Source organism: Pelobates fuscus, chromosome 2 (genome assembly GCF_036172605.1).
Source record: "Pelobates fuscus isolate aPelFus1 chromosome 2, aPelFus1.pri, whole genome shotgun sequence".
Lineage (NCBI taxonomy): Eukaryota > Metazoa > Chordata > Amphibia > Anura > Pelobatidae > Pelobates > Pelobates fuscus.
This window is the reverse complement of record NC_086318.1, coordinates 140,045,849-140,070,373: the sequence shown is the minus strand read 5'-3', so window position 1 is coordinate 140,070,373 and position 24,525 is coordinate 140,045,849. Positions and strand designations below refer to the sequence as shown.

Genomic DNA, 24,525 nt, shown 5'->3' with positions numbered 1-24,525 from the left:
TTTTACAGTAAGAGCAATAAGGATATGGAATTCATTGCCGGAAGAGGTGGTTTTATCAGAGTCCATACAGATGTTTAAATTGCAATTGGATAAATACTTGCAAAAACATAACATACAGGGATACAATTTCTAATTAGTGGGCTAATAGCTGCTTGATCCAAGGAAACATCTGACTGCTATTTTGGGGTCAAGAAGGAATTTTTTCCTAGTTTGTTGCAAAATTGGAAGCGCTTCAGACTTTTTTTTGCCTTCTTTTGGATCAACAGCAAAAGCATATGTGAGGAAGGCTGAACTTGATGGACGCAAGTCTCTTTTCAGCTATGTAACTATGTAACTATAAAACAATAGATAACCAGAATAAGCCTTACTGATTGGCTTCTATAGTGGACCACGAAGGAGGTGCATTTGTCATATTTGATTTTTATGATAGTTTCCGTAGTGCGTGGAGGAGGCAAAGTGTGTGGACTAAGCATGGTGTACCCTGTTGTCGAGAAAAGATACCCATGGTTCCCAGGTACAGGTAAACAGGTGGTACTTCTGAGTTTGTGAGTAGCAAAATTCTTCCATTATGCGAATGGATTTGACTTTCTGTATCTATTCACCAAGCTAGGGCAGCTTTGGCCTCCTCCAGAACAGCGGAATCAGCTGATTTGCTTCTGTCAGGAGATATTTATTTAGTCAAGGAGGCTTTGAATTTGGGAAGAGAGACTGGGAAGAGGTAGAGGATGAGTACTGATGGGAGTGAAGTTCCTGTGATAGCTCGGATGGAGTCTATAATAAGTGTCCAGAATTTGTTTACTATGGGACATTGCCACCATATATGTGAGGTAGTGCTATTGGATTGGTGACATCTACAACAAGTGTCTCCCGATGTGGGAAATATGCAGTGCAGGATCAAGGGAGTGTAATGCCATCAGGCTATTCATTTATCGTTACTCTCCTGTGTGGTTGTATTCAGGGAAACAGAAAGCATTTTTTTCCAGTCTGTAGGGGTAGGTGTAATCTGTAATCTTGGGCCAACTTTGTTGTGTATGTGGGAAGCTCCGCATTTGTAATACCCTGGAGTATGTTATAGAAAATGGAGAGGTGCCGTCTGATTACACTATGTGTGATGCAGAGCATTTCAAATGTAGTAAGGTCATGTTTTCTCAGGGGTGCCCTACTAGTCTAGCCAATAAAATGTACAAGTTGGTCATAGTGTAATCTTTCCATGGCTGTGGAGGTAGTTGAGGGTTTTTATAGATGAGAGTGGTTTGATATCCAAGTCCGTGAGCATGTCACAGGTGCTAGGATGGTAGACTCTATAGTCATGTCCGTGTATTCCTGATTTAAAGAGGGCTATGCGAGAGTGGATACCATGTGGAGGGATAAACGGAAAGAGAATTAGGTTGCCCAAATTTATAGTGTGGGTGTAGCTGCAGGGTGGTCACGATCTAGTAGAAAATGTCTCCCCTTGTTGTTCCATGGGATAGTGTGTAAAGGAGCTGTGAAAATAGGTTTTCAATTTGTACCCATTGTTTCTTATTATTGAGTAAGGCCTATTTGTATATTCTGGTCTATAGTTGATAGTTCTATTTATTTTTATATTATTCAAAATGTCCCTCTGAATGCTTGCATAGGATGTGCTGTTTAGCTGGTATAATGTACACCACGAACACAAAAAAAGTGAATGTATAATATTACAGTAATGTAAATAATCACACAATTATTATAGTATTTATATATTTTTTTTAACCTGCAGATTAGATACATTTTCTAGTCTGGCTAAACATGTTCCATATCTAAATAAATAAATGTTTTTTTAAGAAGTGAAGGATTAAGATTTTCCACACCTTGAAGAAAAATAGGTCCTTTGGAAAAGAAAAAAAAAACAAAACAAAAAAAAGCATTATAAGAAAAACGAAAGCAATCTCTTTCAACTTTTGGCAAGATTTCAAGCCATAAATACACTGCATTTACTATAAATTAAGATCCAAATAAAATACCAGTAATTGTGCATTATACCAGCAACAAGCAATTAAATAAAACAAATCAAAATATCTAATGATTTGATGCTAGATAAATAAATAGATAAAACCAACAGACACCAGGGAGCTGAACAGGAGGATCAGTGTTCCCTCGCCGACCGCAAAGTGCCGCCACTGCCAGCCTCAGGGGGCCCAGAGGTTGCCAGCCGGACAGTTCCTGAGCCCCCAGGACAAGAAGCTTGCCAAGGCGATTGGGGCGGCTTTTTTGCCGCCCCCCAGAAAGTGCCGCCCAAGGCAAATGCCTTGTCAGCCTCATGGTAAATACACCCCTGGCTGCGACCCTTTAATAGCATGACTGGGCACCTTTAAAAATGGCAGCAGCCAGTTCTGAAAGGAAGTGGCAGACAGTCACTTCCTTTTGATTTACACAGCGCAGGAGGGACGTGGCAGAGAGGAGGCAGTGAGAGGAGCCAACTGCAGACAGACTACCAAAAGCCCTGGCCTCCCTCTTGCAGCCAAAATGTTAGAAACAGGAAGGTGGCTAAAATAGTATGTGTGTGTAAGTCAGTGTGTATCTGAGCGTCTGTAATAGAGAAAATTATAATAGATATATATATCTGTGTGTGCATCTAACATGTGTCAGTGTGTCCTGTATCTCGGTCTGTGTATTTCACAAACAGACTCCATACAAAAACGTACTTACATTAAACCACATACAAATTGTGCATACCGAAATTTGTACTCCTATTTGGGATATATCGGGATGTGGTTTGTTCAGTAAATCCTGACAGGAGGGAAGAATTTGATCTTTACCTGCACAAGCTGGTGGACTTTGGGCACAAGTATGGTGGCGCGTCCTTTTACGACTACCGCCATTCTTTCTCCGCAAGGGCGTCTGCATCACTGGCCCAATTCAACTACCAAGCAGACTGGAGTATGTTGGATACGGAACTGTTTTGTAGACACTTTGTGGGCCTCAAGACACCAGCTTGTACTGTCTGCTCATCCACTTCCCACACCGCTAACACCCCAGAAGTGAGTGCCTTTTTCCCCAACCCGACTACCACAGCTAGACTTGGCAGGGTTCTGAAAGACAAATTGGGACGGAATATTGTGTTTTTGGGGGAAGTCACAAATCTAACAATTTTAACGCAGGCACTTGCGGTTACAGTGCCTGCAGACTGTTGCATGTGTGCTCACAGTGTTTCTGGGCACATTCTAAGGCTATGTGCCCTAATAAATTATAACCTAAGCCTTATCTTTCGTTTGTCAATATCTCACTACTTAGGGAATTTTTCCACAACCACACCTCACAACATCTAGTGGAATTTTTGTTGTCTGGGTTTCACACAGGTATCATTTACATGCCTTCAGGGATAGTCGAATGCAACAACTAACAGACAGCTCTTGCTAACACTGACACCATCAATGAGCTGATCAAGAAAGAAGAAGTAGATCAGGGGTATTTAGTAGGTCCATTCAACTCTCCATGTGGAGAACTAACCTCATAGGTGTGATCACTGATAAAACTTCTAATAAGCAAAGGTTAATCATTGAACTCTATGCTTCCCACGCTACAACACAACACTCATTCCATCTGAGGAATTTTCACTCCAATATGCTACCATTGACAATGCTATAGATGCCTTCCTGTCAGCTGGAGTAGGAGCTTGGCTTAGCAAAACCGATATGGTGAATGCCTTCAAGCTCCTCCCCATTCACCCTTCACTTTGGCATCTACATGGTGTTAAGTTGCAAGGGTCATACTATTTCTTCACACGTCTCAATTTTGGTTCAAAAAGCAGTCCAAGGATCTTTAATATCTTCGCTGATATGTTGTGTTGGATGCTACTTAACATCTGTAGATGCCCCCACAGTGATTTAGTACCTGGATGACTTTCTGACTGTAGAAGATAACTTACTTCCTCCCAGCAGCCTCCATGCTACTATACAACTGTTCAAGCGTCCCCGTGTCATCAAGTAAGACTGAAGGTCCTGATTAGTGATGTCCCGAACGGTTCGCTGGCGAATTGTTCCTGGCGAACATAGCTTGTTCGCGTTCGCCACGGACGGTGAACATATGCGATGCTCGGTCCGCCCCCTATTCGTCATCATTGAGTAAACTTTGACCCTGTACCTCACAGTCAGCAGACACATTCCAGCCAATCATCAGCAGACCTTCCCTCCCAGACCCTCCCACTTCCTACACAGCATACAATTTAGATTAACTCTGAAGCTGCATTTTTTTTGTGTGTTTATTATACATTATCCCTCCCATAGCCAGTAACCTGTGTTTATTATACATTATCCCTCCCATAGCCAGTAACCTGTGTTTATTATACATTATCCTCCCATAGCCAGTAACCTGTGTTTATTATATATTATAGCCAGTAACCTGTGTTTATTATACATTATCCCCCCACAACCAGTAACCTGTGCTTATTATACATTATCCCCCCACAACCAGTAACCTGCGTTTATTATACATTATCCCCCCACAACCAGTAACCTGTGTTTATTATACATTATCCCCCCACAACCAGTAACCTGTGTTTATTATACATTATCCCCCCACAACCAGTAACCTGTGTTTATTATACATTATCCCCCCACAACCAGTAACCTGTGTTTATTATACATTATCCCCCCACAGCCAGTAACCTGTGTTTATTATACATTATCCTCCCCATAGCCAGTAACCTGTGTTTATTATATATTATAGCCAGTAACCTGTGTTTATTATACATTATCCCCCCATAGCCAGTAACCTGTGTTTATTATACATTATCCTCCCCATAGCCAGTAACCTGTGTTTATTATACATTATCCCCATAGCCAGTAACCTGTGTTTATTATACATTATCCTCCCATAGCCAGTAACCTGTGTTTATTATACATTATCCCCCCATAGCCAGTAACCTGTATTTATTATACAGTATCCTCCCATAGCCAGTAACCTGTGTTTATTATACATTATCCTCCCATAGCCAGTAACCTGTGTTTATTATACATTATCCTCCCCATAGCCAGTAACCTGTGTTTATTATACATTATCCTCCCCATAGCCAATAACCTGTGTTTATTATACATTATCCTCCCATAGCCATTAACCTGTGTTTATTATACATTATCCTCCCATAGCCAGTAACCTGTGATTATACATTATCCCCCCATAGCCAGTAACCTGTGCTTATTATACATTATCCCCCCCATAGCCAGTAACCTGTGTTTATTATACATTATCCCCCATAGTCATTTATCGTTGGACCTAGGCAACATGATGTCTTATGCCGGCCCAGAGAGTGAGTGAGTGAGTGAGTGAATAATATAATATACATGTTCAGAAACATATTAGTAATATCCCGATAAAAATCGGGTTCATGCAAAGAGGGTGAAAAGGTATTAAAGAAAAACACACTTATTGCATCAAATTTACAAAGCCAAACTTTTAAAAGCTTTCCTCTTTTCTTTCTTGGGATGAGGAATATATTGGTTGTAGACTGAGGATTTCCATCTGCCCAATCTTTTAATAATATGCACTGGAATGTCAGTGTTGAAGGAGACCGAAGCTGCCCCTATTCTAAATGAAAGACCCGAGACATGTATACAACCCAATCTTAGAAGTAGTGTTCTGATGTAGAAGATGAATTTAGCCGTAGTCAGAGGGATTCAGTGAGAGTAGTGGTGAAATGTGTGTGGCATGACTGAGTGTGGTTAAGTAAGAGTCAAGTATTTTAACTGGGCACTAGTTCTAGGTGGGATAAAGTGGTATAGCGGATGGATGAGTAGTTTGGTTCGTTTTAGAGGTTTGTAGCTGTGCTCTGTGCATCCATTAGCTCCAGACAGCCTCTCAACGGTGGACCGAGATAACCCCCACTAGTCCGAGGGGGGGTAACAGAGCTTCTGCTGGGAAGTAGCTGCTCCTGGGCATCCCAGGATCGGGAGATCGTCCGCCTCTCCCGCCCGGTAAGCACCAGGCCACACTTGCCACGCGGAGGTAAGTAAGACTGTCGAGTTGCTGACCGCTATTAAGCATGTCGGGTCGGTCAGGTAGGAGCAACATTGCTGGGTCATCCCCTTCTGGGGTGAACTTCGCTTGTTGATAGCTGCTTAAAGTGAGATATTAAGGGAGCTCACACGAAGTGCGTCTTTCCTCCATGACAGCTGGGCCCCGCCCCCCGGAAGCTTAATTCTTAGTGAGAGGAAGGACAGTGTAGCTGCTGCTGATTTAATAGGGAAATCGATAGCTAGGCTAGTGTATTCAGTGTCCACTACAGTCCTGAAGGACTCATCTGATCTCTGATGTAAGGACAGCACCCCAAAAAGCCATTTTTAGGGCTAGAACATCAGTCTGCTTTTTATTTATTTATTTGTTTTCCTGTGTAATCTAATTGCAGTTGCCTGCCTGCCAGCGTGTGTGTCAGGCTCACAGCGTATACTGTGCCCACTTGCCCAGTGTCACCACTCATATCTGGTGTCACAATAGCTTGCATTTAAAAAAAAATACTTTGACTGTAATATAATAGCAGTCAGTTTCCTTCAAACGTGTGCGTTTCAGGGCCTGCCAGTGCACAGTGTCACACCAGTGCAACTCATATCTGGTGTAACAGTAGTGTACATTTAAAAAAAAAAAAATACAGGGGGCTTGTTGTCACCTTTCGGGGACCCTTGGTGTTGTACGTGGTTGCGCAAATGGACTGTTTGTGGTGCGTTAAACGGGGAGTTTGGTCTGTCACTGTGAAGCGGGCGTAACCCTTACACTACCTGATCGATACAACATCATACCTGATGTTTTAAAGCACGTTATTCCAAACAATTTAGGAATGTTAGGTGATTTATGCCCTTTATGGATTAAAACCAGACTCTGCATCAACTTTTTAATTTTCCATGGGAGTTTTGCCATGGATCCCCCTCCCGCATGCCACAGTCCAGGTGTTAGTCCCCTTGAAACAACTTTTCCATCACTATTGTGGCCAGAAAGAGTCCCTGTGGGTTTTAAAATTTGCCTGCCTATTGAAGTCTATGGCGGTTCGCCCGTTCGCGAACATTTGCGGAAGTTCGCGTTCGCTGTTCGCGAATGGCACTAGTCCTGATATTATCAATTTTTATAGGGGTAGTTTTGCACTCCATTCATATGCAAGCCAGCCTCCCCACTGAAAAGATGGAACACATTCCATCTTGTTTAAATCAGTACCTAGAAGCAGGTTCTTGCGATAGGAGCGAACACCAATCACTGTTGGGTTCCCTCAATTTTGCTGGGAAGATCATTCCACAAGGGGGAAGTAATTTATATCCCCCCCCTAATTTCAGTTGGATTTCTCCCGCATTGCACTGGATCTGCATGCCACCGCCGACTTACACATGTGGAGGGAATTCCTGCTAAATTGGAAAAGCATATTTAATGCGGTACTAACTGACAAGTCTTTTTCAATCTGGACAGATGCTGCTGCCATATCCGGTGTTGCAGCAATATTTGGCAATAAGTGGATGTGGGGTAACTGGCCAGATTAAATTAAGGAGGTCCCTGAATTCACCCACACTTTGGCATTGTTTGAACTTTATTCGATTGTGGCAGCTGCAGTCAAATGGAGCACATGTTGGTCGGGTAATATGGTACGGTGCTCTTCCGATAACATGGCTACATGCCATATTGTTAACAAGGGGCACTAGTCATCCCTGACCATCATACGTTTCATGAGGAAGTTGATATGGCTAGCTGCTAGACAATTTTTTCTTGATATGTGCACATGTTCCTGGAGTTCGGAATTTCGCAGCTGATCATTTGTCTCGATCTCAATTTCAGGAGTTCCGGGCAGCATTGATAACAGCAGCCCAGGTTGCTACCCAGCACCACAGTAGCAGGAACTGGTCATGGACTAGATAGTCTACTAGCTCACGGGCGTTACCACGCACAATTCGGTCTCTCTGCTAACACAAGGAAATCTTAGGATAGGGCTTTTCATATTTTTAATAGATTTTTGCTAGAGATTACAGATTACAGACAAATTCTCTATGGAAACTGTGGCTGCGTTTATTTCCTTTTGCCACCTTCATCTTAAGCTATCCTTCAACACTATTAAAATTATACCTTACCGGTATTCAACATCATATCCTCACCACATGGCCTAATAAACAACGGTTCCTTAAAGCAATATTGAAAGGTATTAAAAGGTTCCACACCTATACCTACACCTTCTAGACTACTAATCCACGATCACCTGTTCCAATCACTTTCAGACCTCCTAGATGCCTCACCATTCGAAACCCAGACAAATCATGTCATTAAAACAGCCATTTTGGGGGGCGGGGCCTGGGCTTCATGGCGGCTGGACGTGCTTCGTGTGAGCTCCGAGCTCAATCAGCCTGATTCACTGCACACCAGCTAGCCCGGACCCTCACAAACGCCAGAACCAAATCATACCTACCCCAGGAACCAGCCACAGTGCCCCGGGTCTGCCACCCGCGGGTGCACAGAGCGCCTGTCGAGGGTGACGGGAGTGAGGCCTAGCAGTATCGCCAGACGGGTGAGGCGGCCGATCCCCCGCTCTGTGCGACCTAGTACCCTCCCAAGCTTGCAACTCAGCCCTGTTCCCCCCCCTCTGGACCGGCGGGGGTTATCCCGGTCCGCACTAGCCTGTACCCGGCATCAAACTCACACAAACTTGCTGAGACACTGCCCCAGCAGAACTCCACAAAATGGCGGCCAGACTAGCCCTGAAAGGCGCCAACTCCCAGCAACCCGAGCCGGAGCCGCTAAACTCGGCACAGATAACCCAAAGGAGGCTGGATGAAATCTTCACCCACTTCTGGGCCAGGTTGGAGGCACGGCTAAACGCACCAAAGCTCCAACATCAGGAGGACGACCGGGAGGTTGAGGGCCGGATGGTGAGTGGGCCCCCTCCGATCACCCAAGTCCCTAAACCACACAAACCTCTCCACAAGAGATCACCTAGGCCGAGGGCCACCAGGGGCAGAATCTCACGGCACCGTCCACACAGGCGGAGGATCAAACGCTACGAGCGACCACCTACCACCACAACCTCCTGCCTACCCCCCCGAGGGGAGGACTGGGACCCCAAGAGTCCCCAAGTCCGTGGCATGAAGATGCCGGCCTATCAACCGGCCTGGAGCTGGAGGGATACCCATCAGAGCCGTCGGACTGCTGCAACCACCCTCGTCCTCAACACACAGGACTCACGGTTCCCACCCTTAGGAATAGGCTGAAATCAAGCTTGCTGCCTAAAGCTGCAATGCCATCATGGGACTAATCACAGATAACAGTCACCACTGCTGATCCATGACACAGAGAACTTAATGTAGTATTTTTTTTTTTTTTTTTTGCCTATAATGTGGACTCTACGTATATCTTAAGCTTTACAATGCTCAACCTGCATGGATAATGTTACCAGGTCATATTGTTTTCATTCTTTAAATTCACATTACTTTAACTGGCATTAAGTTTCCCATGCCTGCATTGTTATAATTAGGCGGCATCCATGTATATCGCCCAGCTGGCAGTCATAGCATGCATGTAAAAGACGTCATATGATACTAAGCCTACCTACGATGCAGCAAACGTGTACTTAATATTAGATAACGACTACAATAGGCTTAACCAACATGTTTAAAGCTCCTTTAGTTGTCTGCTGCTTTGCCCTAATTGCAAGTGGACATGTCTCACAGCACTAGCTTGATCAACAAATTAGCTTTTTGATACAACATTTATTGTACTATCACAAGCATTGCCTCAGTATTGTTTCAATGATGATTTGTGGTTACATAAGCGACAATCTACACTGTTGAAAGCCTTAACTCAAATTACTTAACCTAAAGATGCCCCACATGATAATACTCTCTAATGAAAAGCTCTTATTCGCTGTATTGCATCTTATTCTAGCTTGCTTAAAACTCGCCTCTACTAAGCGACTCACAAAATATAAAAACAAGGCATTACCTTGCTGGAAATGTACCTAACTATGTTACCAATGTTTTACCACCAAAGATTTGTACTACCTATGCATTTCCTTCTCTTCATTCTGTATCCCTCATATATGCCGTAATAAAAGAAAGATTTACAAAAAAAAAAAAAAAAAAAAAAAAAAAAAAAAACAGCCATTTTTGTTGGCATTCTACGTTTTTCTCCGATCGAGAGAATTCACCACCACTAACTCCAACTCCCCTGACTTCATCGCAAGAACACCTCTGGTGAAATCAGACAACCACTACATCATACAAAAACTAGTGGAAGGGGGCAGACCGTAAAAAATAAGTATTATCCCACAAGCAATCAATGGTGCCCTGTTAAAGTTCATTCACCTCCCTTAAAAAATGTAAAGGTTTATATTCAGATATTTGTTTTTACATTTTTCTACTGTAGCACAAAAATTAACTTGTATTGTAACACTTGTTAATTGTTCATTTAATTATAGTTTTAACTCTGAATACCACTCTGATTGTTCAATCTTGATGATAACCTACTAAAAAAAAACTTTTACAAAAAGTACCGGTAGTACATATTGAAAATTGTATATAGAATTACAGAGTACATCAGCCCTAGGATAGTCCTCTGGTGAAAAGAATTGCATATTTAAACAAAAGTTAACAACACTAATAATTACCTACCGTAGATGTAAGTAGAACAATATTGGCTTCTTGGAGGGAACATGGAATACAGTTCGCATACACATACCACTCTGGCTTCCAGTAGAATAAAAGCCAGAGGAACCCAAGAGAGAAGATATAACCGAGAATGCACAATATTTGTCGGCAAAGATGTTTCTTATATCCGAATATGTCCTGTAAATTAAAAATGAGATTACGTTAAGGACAAATGGCATTTAATGTAATAAAAGTTATACTGTAAATACACACACACACACACACACACGTGTATCCTATCAACCTACAAAGCATATACATTTCTTCAGATTCAGTAACATTAACCACAACTAATATTAAGTAGTCTGATGGGCAGGTTGAAGGGATCAGTTGCCAATATAATTTTGACGTTTTTGATTTCTAAATGTCTTTAGGCACAAATGACACATGGACAGTATTATCCCTTATGACTGGAACACTGCATGGTACTGCCTAGACATGAAGAATTACATGAGGCAACAACCAACTTGAGGGAGTCAAGCTGGAGCTTGGGATAGTTCATCTGAGGATGATAAAAAGTGCACCATGTATGCTGACTTGGATGTCTATTCAGAAAGGCTTCGATGTAATGACATATACAGACATAATGCAATTATGTAATTAATTACAATAATGTAATTTGCATTAGTTTTGGCAGTGTGGATTTACACAAGTTTTGCTATGAACTCTGAAAAGGTAACTACATGACTCTGTAGATCGGAAGTACCTGTACATCATTGAGTAAACTTTGACCCTGTACCTCACAGTCAGCAGACACATTCCAGCAAATCAGCAGCAGACCCTCCCTCCCAGACCCTCCCACCTCCATGACGAATAGGGGGCGAACCGAACATCGCATATGTTCGCCCGCCGCGGCAACCGCGAACAAGCTATGTTCGCCAGCGAACAGTTCCCGGCGAACTGTTCGGGACTTCTCTATCTAGAATGCTTTAAACAGAGCAGGAGCCAAGACATTCTAAATTAACCCCTTAAGGACCAAACTTCTCGAATAAAAGGGAATCATGACATGTCACACACGTCATGTGTCCTTAAGGGGTTAAACATTAGAATTTTCTTTACAGGAAGTATTTAAGAAGGCTATATAGGTCACATACAAGGAAGTGTGACAAGTGCTGCATAAACAAAGTGATTTAACTCCTAAATGGCATAGCATTTAGCAGTAAGACTGCAGAGGAATGATATATTTACCAAAATCATTACATTGATTTAAAGTTGTTTTGGTGCCTACAGTGTCTAATAATAGTTAGAATTTTTTATAGCACTTTTCAACCTGTGAGACTCAGAGCACTTTACAAATATACAAATAAAGACATAAAAGTTAGGAGTTTCTGATGGTCAGATGAGCAAACTGAATGCCTGATCCTTTTTTTTTTTTTTTGTAAGGACAGTCAGGGCCGGATTAACATAGGGGCTGATGGAGCAGCAGCTCTAGACCCAGGCCCATTGATATATATATATATATATATATATAGATAGAGAGAGAGAGAATAATATAAACAAAGGCTTGCACTCACGGTCTTTTGTAAAATCAGGTTAGTGATTTTATGATTATGTAATTAGTTAGTTTAGCTATATAAGTGTATTTGTTAGTAAATGTATAATTGTTGAATTGATCCTGATGAAAGCCACGAACGATGGCTGAAACGTAGATTTTTTAACAAAGTTATGGAATAAAGGAAGAGAAAACTTTTACAAAAGACCGTGAGTGCAAGCCTTTGTTTATATTATACTCTTTATTTTGTTAGCTGTGGCTGATATGCACCAGGCACCTATATAAAATTGAAAGTGTGTGTGCAGGGAACAGAAGAAAAGTATATATATATATATATATATATATATATATATATATATATATATATATATATATATATATATATATATATATATATATATATATATATTTATTTATTTTTTACACACTACTCTTAGGGTTACCAGGTATTTGTCATGTATTTCTTATGGTTGCCAGGTATTTCTCACGGAATTTGAAGCTGCCTAGCCGGTGCCGGTATTGCAGTAATACCGGCAATACAAATGTCTGTCTCAGTATAAAGAGATTATTCTGCTATACTGGCGGCAGCCTGTAGGGGTCGCTATGTATTTTGAGAGAGGCAGGGGGTGCAGCTCTGCACATAGAGTCCAGACAGCAGTTTCGAACCTGCGAGACATGGGCACGGTGAGAGACTTGGGGACGCTGAGACATTGGGACACTGGGAGACATAGGGACCTTGAGACACTAGGGACACAGTGGCCCTGTGTCTCCCACTGGCCCCTAGTGTCTCAGTGTCCCCATGTCTCCCAGTGTGCCTGGTGTCTCAGTGTCCCTAGTCTCCCAGAGTGCCCTTGTATCTCCCAGTGTCCCCATGTATCTCCGTGTCCCCATGTCTCTCCCAGTGTCACAGTGTCTCTCCCAGTGTCACAGTGTCTCTCCCAGTGTCACAGTGTCTCTCCCAGTGTCACAATGTCTCTCCCAGTGTCACAATGTCTCTCCCAGTGTCACAATGTCTCTCCCAGTGTCACAATGTCTCTAAGTGTCCCCTAGTGTCCTAGTGACATTGGGACAAAACTCTAAGGGATACTGAGAGACATGGGGATACAAACACTAGGGGACATTGGGCGACATGGGGACACAGAGACATGGAGACACTGGGCAACTTTGAGATTTGGGAGATATGGGGCACTCCCCGTGTCCCCATGTCTCCCAGCCAGTGTCACTAGCATCTCAGTATCCCCATGTCTCCCAGTGTCCCTGGTGTCTGTCAGTGTCCGTAGTGTGCCACTGTCCCTAGTGTCTCAGTGTTTCCTTGTCTCCCAAAGTCCCCTAGTCTCCCATTGTCTCAGTATCCCAATGGATCAGTGTCCCCTAGTATAAAAGAAAAAATCTCAGGCACTTACTGTGATAGATTTAAGCAGGTTTATTGGACACCGCAACGTTTCGACTTGTACCCAGGTCTTTATCAAGTCTCCAGTGTCCCCTATGTATCACAGTGTCCTCTATGTATCAGAGTGTCTCAGTGCCCCATGTCTCCCAGTGTCCCTGGTGTCTCAATGTCCCCTAGTCTCCCAGTGCTCCCAAGTGTCTGTGTCCCCCTGTATAAAGGAAAAAAATCTCAGGCACTCACTGATAGATTTAAGCAGGTTTATTGGACAACACAATGTTTTTACCTGTACCAAGGTCTTTATCAAGTTTCCAGTGTCCTCTATATATCGCAGTGTTCCCTATGTATCACAGTGTCTCAGTGCCCCATGTCTCCCAGGGTCCCCTAATGTCTCAAAGTCACCCATGGTCCCCATGTCTCCCAGTGTCTCCAAGAGCCGCAGTGTCCCTAGTTCTCCCAGTGTTCCCTAGTATCTCAGTGTCCCCATGTCTCCCAGTGTCCCAATGTCTCCCAATGTCCCTTAGTGACATGGTGACACTGGGAGACATGGGGACACAGACACTAATGGACTGGGAGACATGGGGACACAGACACTAATGGACTGGGAGACATAGGGACACAGACATGCCCCCTTTTTGTGTATGTTCACCCTTTCGGCAGTTCTGGTTATGTGATTTGTGTCAGTGGTCCACCCTTTTACCCCATCCACAGACTTCCTGCTTTACTGGACACTGCTGTTAGGGGGAATGGGTTTACTTGACAGATGAAAGCGTGAGATTAGCATAGGGTATGTGTTTTCCCATAGCTACATCCTATGAGTTTCCCTACAGCACCATCTCCATCAGATACATGACGCTTAGGAGGTAGGACTGTTTTAGTGTTTTTGGTCAATAAGATTTTGTAATTAGGCCCATCATAATTGTCAGCACCAGGTCCACTGGGCTCTTAATCTGGCCCTGAGGACAGTGCCTCTCTGGCAGGGGCAACGTGACTGAATGTCCTGGAACCCGAGTCGGTCTTTATTCTTGGTACTGACAGGAGGGATTTGCTGGCTGACCGAAGTGAACAGGATGGAACCTAGGGTGTCGGGAGCGCACTCAGGTACTGCGGGCCTTGATTTTTTAAGGTTTTGAAGGTTAGCAGGCCAATTTTAACGAAAAAGAGCATCGCCAGAAAGTAGAATTAATTTTTTTTTTTTAAATTATGTATATATTTTAATTCCATACACACAGAGTACAATATACCAATTGTATATGATGTAAAGGATAAGAACCCCACTAAACCTAGGATGCATTATCAGGCCTTAGAATGGCTGAGTAAACTTATTAAAACAGAGGAATAGTCCAGGAATAGCAGGTAGAGATAGAAGATAGAAGGTAGAGACATATAGTGAGCTTGGTCACTCAAAAGTCGACAGAACCTTTAGTTCTCTCCTGTCTGTATAGCCAATGTTCCAAGGGGACCAAGCTGAGTTGAAGTGATCGTGATGCCTGCATAGTTCCTGGAAGCTGAAAAGAAGACTAGTACACGCTTTCAAGACTTAAGTTTGTCAGGATCAGCGTTCACACCTGTGTTACCATTAAAAACACTGAAGATTATAATGTACACCATTGCCACAAAAAAGCTGTTATTCCACGTATTAACGGTCATATGTTTTCTTTTTGTTTGTTAGAAAACAGACATGGTTTAAAAATCTATACAGAATCTAAAAGATATTGTTCATGCACTGGGTATATTTTTAAATGTTATATCCCCTGTAAGCCTAATTTTTAGAAAAAAATAAAAATTCAAATTTTTCTTAATAGCAAAAATCTTCCATTCCACCAATTAATTTGGTAGCCTGCATCTGCACATATTCTAGTTCCATAAAATATTTCTGTTTCCTTAGATTGCACATTGTGGGATCATGACATTGTTTGAGAATTAAGACAGGGTAAAATTACTACCCTCTTTTGTATATTCCCACTGGTTAAATGATTTGTAAAAAGAGTATCTCTAATGTGTAATATTTTTTAATAGGTTTCTAAAAATGAAAGTACTGAAATTTGTAATTGAAAAAAAATAAAAATCAGAAGCCCACAAAAGTGCTTTATAAACAGCTAAAAGAGTTTCTGTATTTACTCAGTGGTTGAGGATGCCAAAACAACGATAATGCAGGATACGATAAAACACAAATATACTAACTAATCCAGGTTTTAACTGAAATAGGTCATGCATACCAAATGAAATCAAGTGAATAGTATTTAAAATATGCTTCTAACAATAGAATATTTATATTGATTGTTGGTTTTCATTTTGGAGTAGAGACCAAACCTTCACAGCTCTCTTATGGCAAGTGCAGCTTTCACTCTATAAAAGACAACTGGGATTCAGGAATTTCACATTGTATCCTTTCTGCCACTGTGTAGCACTCTCTTAGAACGAAAGGGACATGTGGATAAAGCAGTGACAGACCCAATACTGCCCTGACATGTTCCTGCAACTATCTATGGTGCCAACGGTCTCCAACATATTGAAAACAATAGAGGAGTAATAAAGTATAAGGAGGATAATGAATAAGGAAAGGGCAGTAGTAGAATCATGGGTGACATGGAGAAGACAAATTTGGGGATATACAAATATGGAAGATGGAGTAAAGAGAGCAGAGGGAAGGGCAATAATAAAGGGGCAGGAGATATTGAATTTAAAGCCAAAGTGAATAATGGGTTTGGACATGAGAAGTTTGAATACGAAGAGCATGTGGAGTGAGTAAAAGGATGGGAGGAGATAAACTAAAAAGGGAAATGGAGTAGAATAGTTATAGTCATGGGGAGTTTTCATAATGAGACAGGTAAAGAAATTGGAATGAAGAGGGGGAAAGTTGGTGAAATGAAAAAGTGACAACTTGAACAAAGGAGAGAGAATGCTGATGGAAAAGAAAAGAAGCGATTGAGATAAGAGATGGAATTAGATTAAGCAGATGAGGTGAAAGAATCTAAAACAAATGTGAAAAGATGAAGTTGGTAACAAAGTACACAAGAGGAGACCAGAGTAGAGAAAGGTGTTTGGTGAATAAAAAAAAAAAAAAATTGGTTTAAACTTTAAGAGAATAGAGCTCTGTAAGATTTGTGAACAAAGAGACTAGTGTAGGTAACTGGGATGGTGGGGAGAGAAGGGAAAAATAAAGTTGGGCAAGGGTGGCTGAAGGAAGCAATTCATCAGCGGAAGATATTTGGGGTAAATATGATAACAGTGAATCAGTTATATCTGTGTGGGCAGTGATGGTCTACAGAGTTGGTATTTGAGCAGAAGCAACATCGGTTTATAAAAAAACAAAAAAACAACTAGGACCTGGAATATGCATGGAGAGTACATGTGCTACAAGGGCAGTATGTGATCTCTGAGGAGAACAGATGTGTATTATTTGAGTCAGAAGAACATATACAGTTTAGTTGAAAGCACAAAGAATATTGTCAATGTGCTGTCAGTTGGTGGGGAGCCCACACATAGTACTTACTTGAGAAAAGTGAATATGCGGAGCATATAAAAATGAAAGAGGTACTCTGAGCGGTTAGGCTAGGAGTCCCTTGATAAAGTACAAACCATTAACTAATGGGTTTACATTGACCTTGGTTTCGGAGTTGTGCATTGTCCTTCCAGTCTTCTGTGATATTGTTAACCCCTTAAGGACACATGACGGAAATATTCCATCATGATTCCATAAGTTGTGTCCTTAAGGGGTTAATGAGGAAGTTCCTTACTTTAGCTATATGAATGTTATCTTATTTAGACAGCAGTGTTAATAAGTACACCAGATGACACTTTCAGCTAATTAATAAAATGCCAATGGTAATATTGCTAAATAGGAACTTCACATTTAGCAATATCACAGACAGGAAGAACATCAGCTGCCTGGGGGGACCCAGGTAAGTGCCTTACCATTCAAAAATGGTTTGATACCTTACCACGGGAGAGCGCCATGTAACTCCAGGCACAATATCCACTACTGTAGGAATGTTGATGCTTAGACTGCCCATAAATGTAATCATGTAATGGCTTTGTAGAGGGAGAATAAGTTGTATTTCTAATTATATATAAACACACACATTGGCCAGCCACAACATTAAAACCATTGACAAGTAAAGTGACTAACACTGATTAGATTATAGAATGGTACCTGTCAAGGGGTGGCATATATTCGGCAGCAAGTGAGCTGTCAGTTCTTGGATTTTATGTATTGGAAGCAGAAAAAATGGGCAAGCAAAAAAATCTGAGTGACTTTGACAAGGACCAAATAGTGATGGCTAGACAACAGAGTCAGAGCATCTCCAAAACAGCAAGTCTTGTGGGGTGTTACAGTATGCAGTGGTTTAAAAACTACCAAAGTGGCCCAATTAAAGAGAACTGGTAAACTAGCACCAGAGCACCCGAGTCTTATTTATGCACATGGGAAGCAAAGGCTAGCCTGTCATAATCACACAGTAGAGGTACTGTAGCTCAAATAGAAACACTTAATGCTGACCATGGTAGAAAGATGTCAGAACCACCAGTGCTTTGCAGATTGCTGTGTATAGGGCTGCATAGCCAAAGACTAGTCAGAGTGCTTATGATGACCCCTGTCCACAACAGAAATTGCCTTCAACGGAAATGTGAGCATCAGAACTGGACAATCGCAGAACGTTGCCTGGTATTCTGAATCACATTTTCTTTTAGATCAGGTGTATGGTTGAGTGCGTCATTTACCTGTCAAAGATGTGGTAGCAGCATGTACTATGGGAAGAAGGCAAGCCAGCAGAGTCATTGTTATGCTCAAGGAAATGCTCTGCTGGGAAACTTTGGGTCCTGACATTCATGTGGATGTTACTTTGACATGTACCACCTACCTAGAGACTGTTGCAGACCACGTACACCCCTTCATGCAATGGTATTCCCGGATAGTAGTGGCCTGTTTTAGCAGGATAATGCACCCTACCACAATGCAAAAAAAAGGCAGTCTGCCCTGGGGCCACTTTGTACTGTGGCCCTCCCGCGTGCTCATGCGACTGGCCAGCGGCTGCAAAAGCGCAAAACATTCTTCCACACCAGCCACCACATATGCGCATACAGCATATGGAGTCATATACGGCGGCTGCGTTGCAGCGCTACAGTGTGCAGAGTGTCTGGCTGCGTGCAGAACAGGCGAGCCTATCTATCCCCCTTCCCTGCTGCTCACAGTGCCAGAGGAGCGTGTGGCCTGCTTGAGCAGAGAAGATTGTGCATGATGGAGAAAGGGCTTGGGGGAACCTTCCTGTAGTGTATTAAATAGGGAGGTGGAGTGGTGGGGGCAGTGTATTAGGGTTGTAAAAGGGAGGGAGTTGGGGCAGTGGAGGAGGCGAGGCTGTATATTAGATTGGGGGGCATAATAAGTAACTTGACGTGAAGCTTTTGAGTAAATGTATATCCAGAATTACATATTGTTTGCATGAGAATGATACAAGTAATTTTAGTTAGTAGTGGTTCTATGTAAAACATTGTATTTATTTTTTTGGCGCCCCACGTAAACCCAGGGCCGGATTAACATAGGGGCTGATGGAGCTGCAGCTCCAGGCCCAGGCCCAGGCCCATGGAATAGGCCCATTGTAAAAAAAAAAATATATATATATATTTTTACAGACTACTCTTAGATTTACCACCTGACTGGTATTTTAAGGCACAGCTGGTATTGGAGGCTGCCTGGCCATGATGGTACTGCAGTATGCAGTACCATACAAATGCAAATATTTTTCTCCGTATAAACAGAGATTACTCTGCAATACCAGCACAGTCCAGTAGGGGTCACTGTGTGTGGAGAGAGGCAGGGATAGGAAGTTACAGCATCTCCCTGCCTCTCTCTACTCACTGATCCGCGGGGGAGTAGCTACACAGCACAGAGAGTCCAGACAGCAGCTCCCAGCCTGCAGAGACAAGACTACAGCTCAGGTATGTGAAGGATGGGGGGGAAAGGCAGCAGGGAGACATGTGGACACATGTCTCTCAGTGTCCCCATGTCTCCCAGTGTCCCCAAATGTCTGTGTCCCCATGTCTCCCAGTGTCCCCAAATGTCTGTGTCCCCATGTCTCCCAGTGTCCCCAAATGTCTGTGTCCCCATGTCTCCCAGTGTCCCCAAATGTCTGTGTCCCCATGTCTCCCAGTGTCCCCAAATGTCTGTGTCCCCATGTCTATGTCCACAAGTGCCCCATGTCTCCCAGTGTCCCCAAGTGTATGTGTCCCCATGCCTCCCAGCCAATGCCCATAGTGTCTGTGTCCCCGTGTCTCCCAGTGTCTGTGTCCCCGTGTCCCCCAGTGTCTGTGTCCCCCAGTGTCTGTGTCCCCCAGTGTCTGTGTCCCCCAGTGTCTGTGTCCCCCAGTGTCTGTGTCCCCCAGTGTCTGTGTCCCCCAGTGTCTGTGTCCCCCAGTGTCTGTGTCCCCCAGTGTCTGTGTCCCCCAGTGTCTGTGTCCCCCAGTGTCTGTGTCCCCCAGTGTCTGTGTCCCCCAGTGTCTGTGTCCCCCAGTGTCTGTGTCCCCCAGTGTCTGTGTCCCCCAGTGTCTGTGTCCCCCAGTGTCTGTGTCCCCCAGTGTCTGTGTCCCCCAGTGTCTGTGTCCCCCAGTGTCTGTGTCCCCCAGTGTCTGTGTCCCCCAGTGTCTGTGTCCCCCAGTGTCTGTGTCCCCCAGTGTCTGTGTCCCCCAGTGTCTGTGTCCCCCAGTGTCTGTGTCCCCCAGTGTCTGTGTCCCCCAGTGTCTGTGTCCCCGTGTCTCCCAGTGTCTGTGTCCCCGTGTCTCCCAGTGTCTGTGTCCCCGTGTCTCCCAGTGTCTGTGTCCCCGTGTCTCCCAGTGTCTGTGTCCCCGTGTCTCCCAGTGTCTGTGTCCCCGTGTCTCCCAGTGTCTGTGTCCCCGTGTCTCCCAGTGTCTGTGTCCCCGTGTCTCCCAGTGTCTGTGTCCCCCAGTGTCTGTGTCCCCGTGTCTCCCAGTGTCTGTGTCCCCGTGTCTCCCAGTGTCTGTGTCCCCGTGTCTCCCAGTGTCTGTGTCCCCGTGTCTCCCAGTGTCTGTGTCCCCATGTCTCCCAGTGTCCCCATGTCTCCCAGTGTCCCCATGTCTCCCAGTGTCCCCATGTCTCCCAGTGTCCCCATGTCTCCCAGTGTCCCCATGTCTCCCAGTGTCCCCATGTCTCCCAGTGTCCCCATGTCTCCCAGTGTCCCCAAATGTCTGTCCCCATGTCTATGTCCACAAGTGCCCCATGTCTCAGTGTCCCCATGACTCCCAGCTGTGTCCCCATGTCTGTGTCCCCATGTCCCAATGTTTCCCAGCCAGTGTCCCTAGCGTCCTAGTGTCCCCATGTCTCCCAGTGTCTGTGTCCCCATGTCTGTGTCCTTAGTGTCCCCAAATGTCTCAATGTCCCCATGCCTCCCAGTGTCCCCATGTCTATGTTCACAAGTCCCCCATGTCTCTCAGTGTCCCTAGTGTCTGTGTCCCCATGTCTGTGTCCTCATTTCTCCCAGTGTCCCCAAATGTCTGTGTCCTCATGTCTCTCAGTATCCACGGGTCTCTCAGTGTCCCCATGTCTCTCAGTGTCCCCTAGTATCCTAGTGACACGGGACACACTGAGACATGGGGACACTGGGAGAAATAGGGACACAGACACTGGGAGACTAGGGGACATTGACACTGTGATGCATAGGGACACTGATGCCAAGCTGGCCTTCCAATTCTTTGGACAGACATGCCCCCTTTTTGGGCATGTTCGCCCCTTTTGGCAGTTCTGGTCACTTGATTCGCGTCAGTGGTGCTCCCTTTTACCCCGCCCATGGACACTGCTGTTATGGGGTATGGATTTACTCAAAAGATGAAAGCATTACTTAGATAAAGAGATTAGCATAGAGTATGTGTTTTCTTATAAATGCATCCTTTGAGTTTCCCTCCAACACCAACTCCATCAAATACATGACTCTTAAGAGGTATGAATGTTTTAGTGTTTTTGGTCGATAAGTTTCTGTAATTAGGCCCCCATCATAATTGTCAGCACCAGGCCCACTGGGCTCTTAATCTGGCCCTGCGTAAACCTTATTTACTTGGCCAGTGTTAGCCTTTGAGTTTTATATCCTTGGTATACAAAGTTGATGCTTGAATGCAGAGGTTTGTTTTTTTTGTAGTGCATGTGTTTGAATGCAAGTATATGTTTGTGTGTAGTGTTGGCGTGTGAATGCAGTGAAGTGTTTGTGTGTAATGTTGGAGTAAGCCTTCAAGAGCATATGGACATATACACACAGGGCTGCCATCAGGAATTTTGGAACCCGGAACAAAGTTCAGGGTCTGGTCTCCTGGAACCCACCCCCGAGTCCATCCACAGGGATGTAGTGTGTGTAAAGTTGATGCCGTGAGTGTGTAATGGATGCAGTTTGTATGTTTGTGTAATGTATGTAGCATATATCAGATGCAAAGTGTGTGTTTGTGTAGGCATGTATATAATGAATGCATAGTGGGTGTAATGTTTGTGTGTATTAAATGCAGGGTCTATAGTTATTGCAGCGCGTTTGTGTAGGCATGTAGTGTGGATAGAATGAATGCAGAGTGAGACAACAACTGAGGAAGCATCTATATGAGGTGAAACGCGTTTTGCTACCAGAGACTCTCTCTATAAGACTGCCTACAACTGTAAGGTCTTATTTTTTTATATTTTACTTGTGCACTTTACTAATAAAGCACTTTATATTACCTATACTTACCTGTGAGAGGACATCATATTATTCATCACCTCCTGGCAGCATAAAGAAGGGAGTGGGAACCTTAATCCCACAACGCTGGAAGATTGAGCCTTATTTCATAGGCTCTTGCTTTGTGAGTTTATTTCCACACATTTCCCTGAAATTTATAGGAGATTTAGACAATATTGCACTATTATGTGTCCTTCTTTGTTTTATCTCTAGGTTATCTATTTTAAACAAGAAGAAACTCCACCTTATATTGTATGTGAATGCAGAGTGTGTTTATGTAGTTGAGGTAGTGTGTGTTTGTGTGGTGGATATAGTGTGTATAGTGAATGCAGTGTGCGTTTGTGTAGTGAAGATAGAGGGTATAATGAATGGAGTGTGTGCAGTTGTGTAGTAGTAGTGTGTGTATTGACTGCATAGTGTGTTTGTGTATATAATAGATGCATAGTGTGTGTTTGTGTAGGGATGTAGTGTGTATAGGTAATGCAGCGTATATATAATGGATGCAGTGTGTGTTTGTGTAGTGTGTATAGTGATTGCATAGTGTATGTTTGTGTATTTAATGAATGCATAGTGTGTGTAGAAATAGGAGCTGCAATTAGTGGGGTTGTGGGAAGGTTAGGAGAGCATTTTTTTTTCTTTTTAACATTTCATTTTATTCCCCCCTCCCTGCTTCTTACCTGTGACCAGGGAGGGGGGTAAGATCGCATTCCCTGATGGTCCATTTGCATAGTGCTCAGAGACAGGCACTGTTCACTGCAGTGGGGTCCACAGCACACTCAGTCTTCCATTCCCAGCAGCTACTCTGTCTCAAACTCGAGACCGGCCTGCATGCTGTGAGAGTTAGAAACTTGTGAGAGTTAGAGACAGAGGAGCTGCAGGGAAGGGAAGACTGAGTGTGCAGGGCAGTCTGGCCAGAGGAGCTGGGTGCTGTTTGTGCAGAGATGCTGGGGCTGGAGAGAGCACTGGCAGGCTCCCGGCACAGGCCCCGCCCCCAAACCAAGCCCCACCTCCCACACATAAGCCCTGTCCCTGCCGTAAAGCAGCAGACCTTGCTGCTGCAGAAGATGGTTGTCTGACCACCAGCAAAAGGCTGTAGTGACAGGTAGGCTTGATGTGCGCATGTACGGACTCAGCAGTCTCTGTGTGCGCGGACTCAGCAGCCTCTGTGTGCGCGGACTCAGCAGCCTCTGTGTGCGCGGACTCAGCAGCCTCTGTGTGCGCGGACTCAGCAGCCTCTGTGTGCGCGGACTCAGCAGCCTCTGTGTGCGCGGACTCAGCAGCCTCTGTGTGCGCGGACTCAGCAGCCTCTGTGTGCGCGGACTCAGCAGCCTCTGTGTGCGCGGACTCAGCAGCCTCTGTGTGCGCGGACTCAGCAGCCTCTGTGTGCGCGGACTCAGCAGCCTCTGTGTGCGCGGACTCAGCAGCCTCTGTGTGCGCGGACTCAGCAGCCTCTGTGTGCGCGGACTCAGCAGCCTCTGTGTGCGCGGACTCAGCAGCCTCTGTGTGCGCGGACTCAGCAGCCTCTGTGTGCGCGGACTCAGCAGCCTCTGTGTGCGCGGACTCAGCAGCCTCTGTGTGCGCGGACTCAGCAGCCTCTGTGTGCGCGGACTCAGCAGCCTCTGTGTGCGCGGACTCAGCAGCCTCTGTGTGCGCGGACTCAGCAGCCTCTGTGTGCGCGGACTCAGCAGCCTCTGTGTGCGCGGACTCAGCAGCCTCTGTGTGCGCGGACTCAGCAGCCTCTGTGTGCGCGGACTCAGCAGTCTCTGTGTGCGCGGACTCAGCAGTCTCTGTGTGCGCGGACTCAGCAGTCTCTGTGTGCGCGGACTCAGCAGTCTCTGTGTGCACGGACTCAGCAGTCTCTGTGTGCACGGACTCAGCAGTCTCTGTGTGCACGGACTCAGCAGTCTCTGTGTGCACGGACTCAGCAGTCTCTGTGTGCACGGACTCAGCAGTCTCTGTATGTGTGTGTGTGTGTGTGTACGGACTCAGCAGTCTCTGTGTGTGTATGGACTCAGCAGTCTGTGTGTGTGTGTAGCGGAGAGGCAGTATAATCCACAAGATCTCCGCTGGTAGACAGGAACACAGGCAATAATCAGCATAGGCAGGTACAGCATACAATATTCCAGGTAGCGTAATAAGAATCCTTCCCTCCCAAGAACTAGAAGAAACATAGGCTGGGAGTCAACTGAGTGCTTTATTCACAGGTCACAGTATTTATGCAATTCCCCATGCAAGGGGTTTCCCTACTGACATTGCAGGGGTTGTACAGTAGGGGACTACATGGGGAACTTGGCAACCTGGACATTTCTCCCATAA

General features: G+C 44.5%; 1 protein-coding gene across 2 annotated transcripts in view; it reads right to left on the bottom strand.

Moving 5' to 3' along the window:
- LOC134586872 (probable cation-transporting ATPase 13A4) overlaps positions 1-24,525 on the bottom strand; it is a 160,051-nt gene that overhangs the window by 122,199 nt on the left and 13,327 nt on the right. For both annotated transcript variants that reach the window (XM_063442773.1, XM_063442774.1), the window contains exon 2: positions 10,590-10,763. In XM_063442773.1, the coding sequence (XP_063298843.1) occupies positions 10,590-10,763 (174 nt within the window). The remainder of the gene's footprint in view (positions 1-10,589; positions 10,764-24,525) is intronic.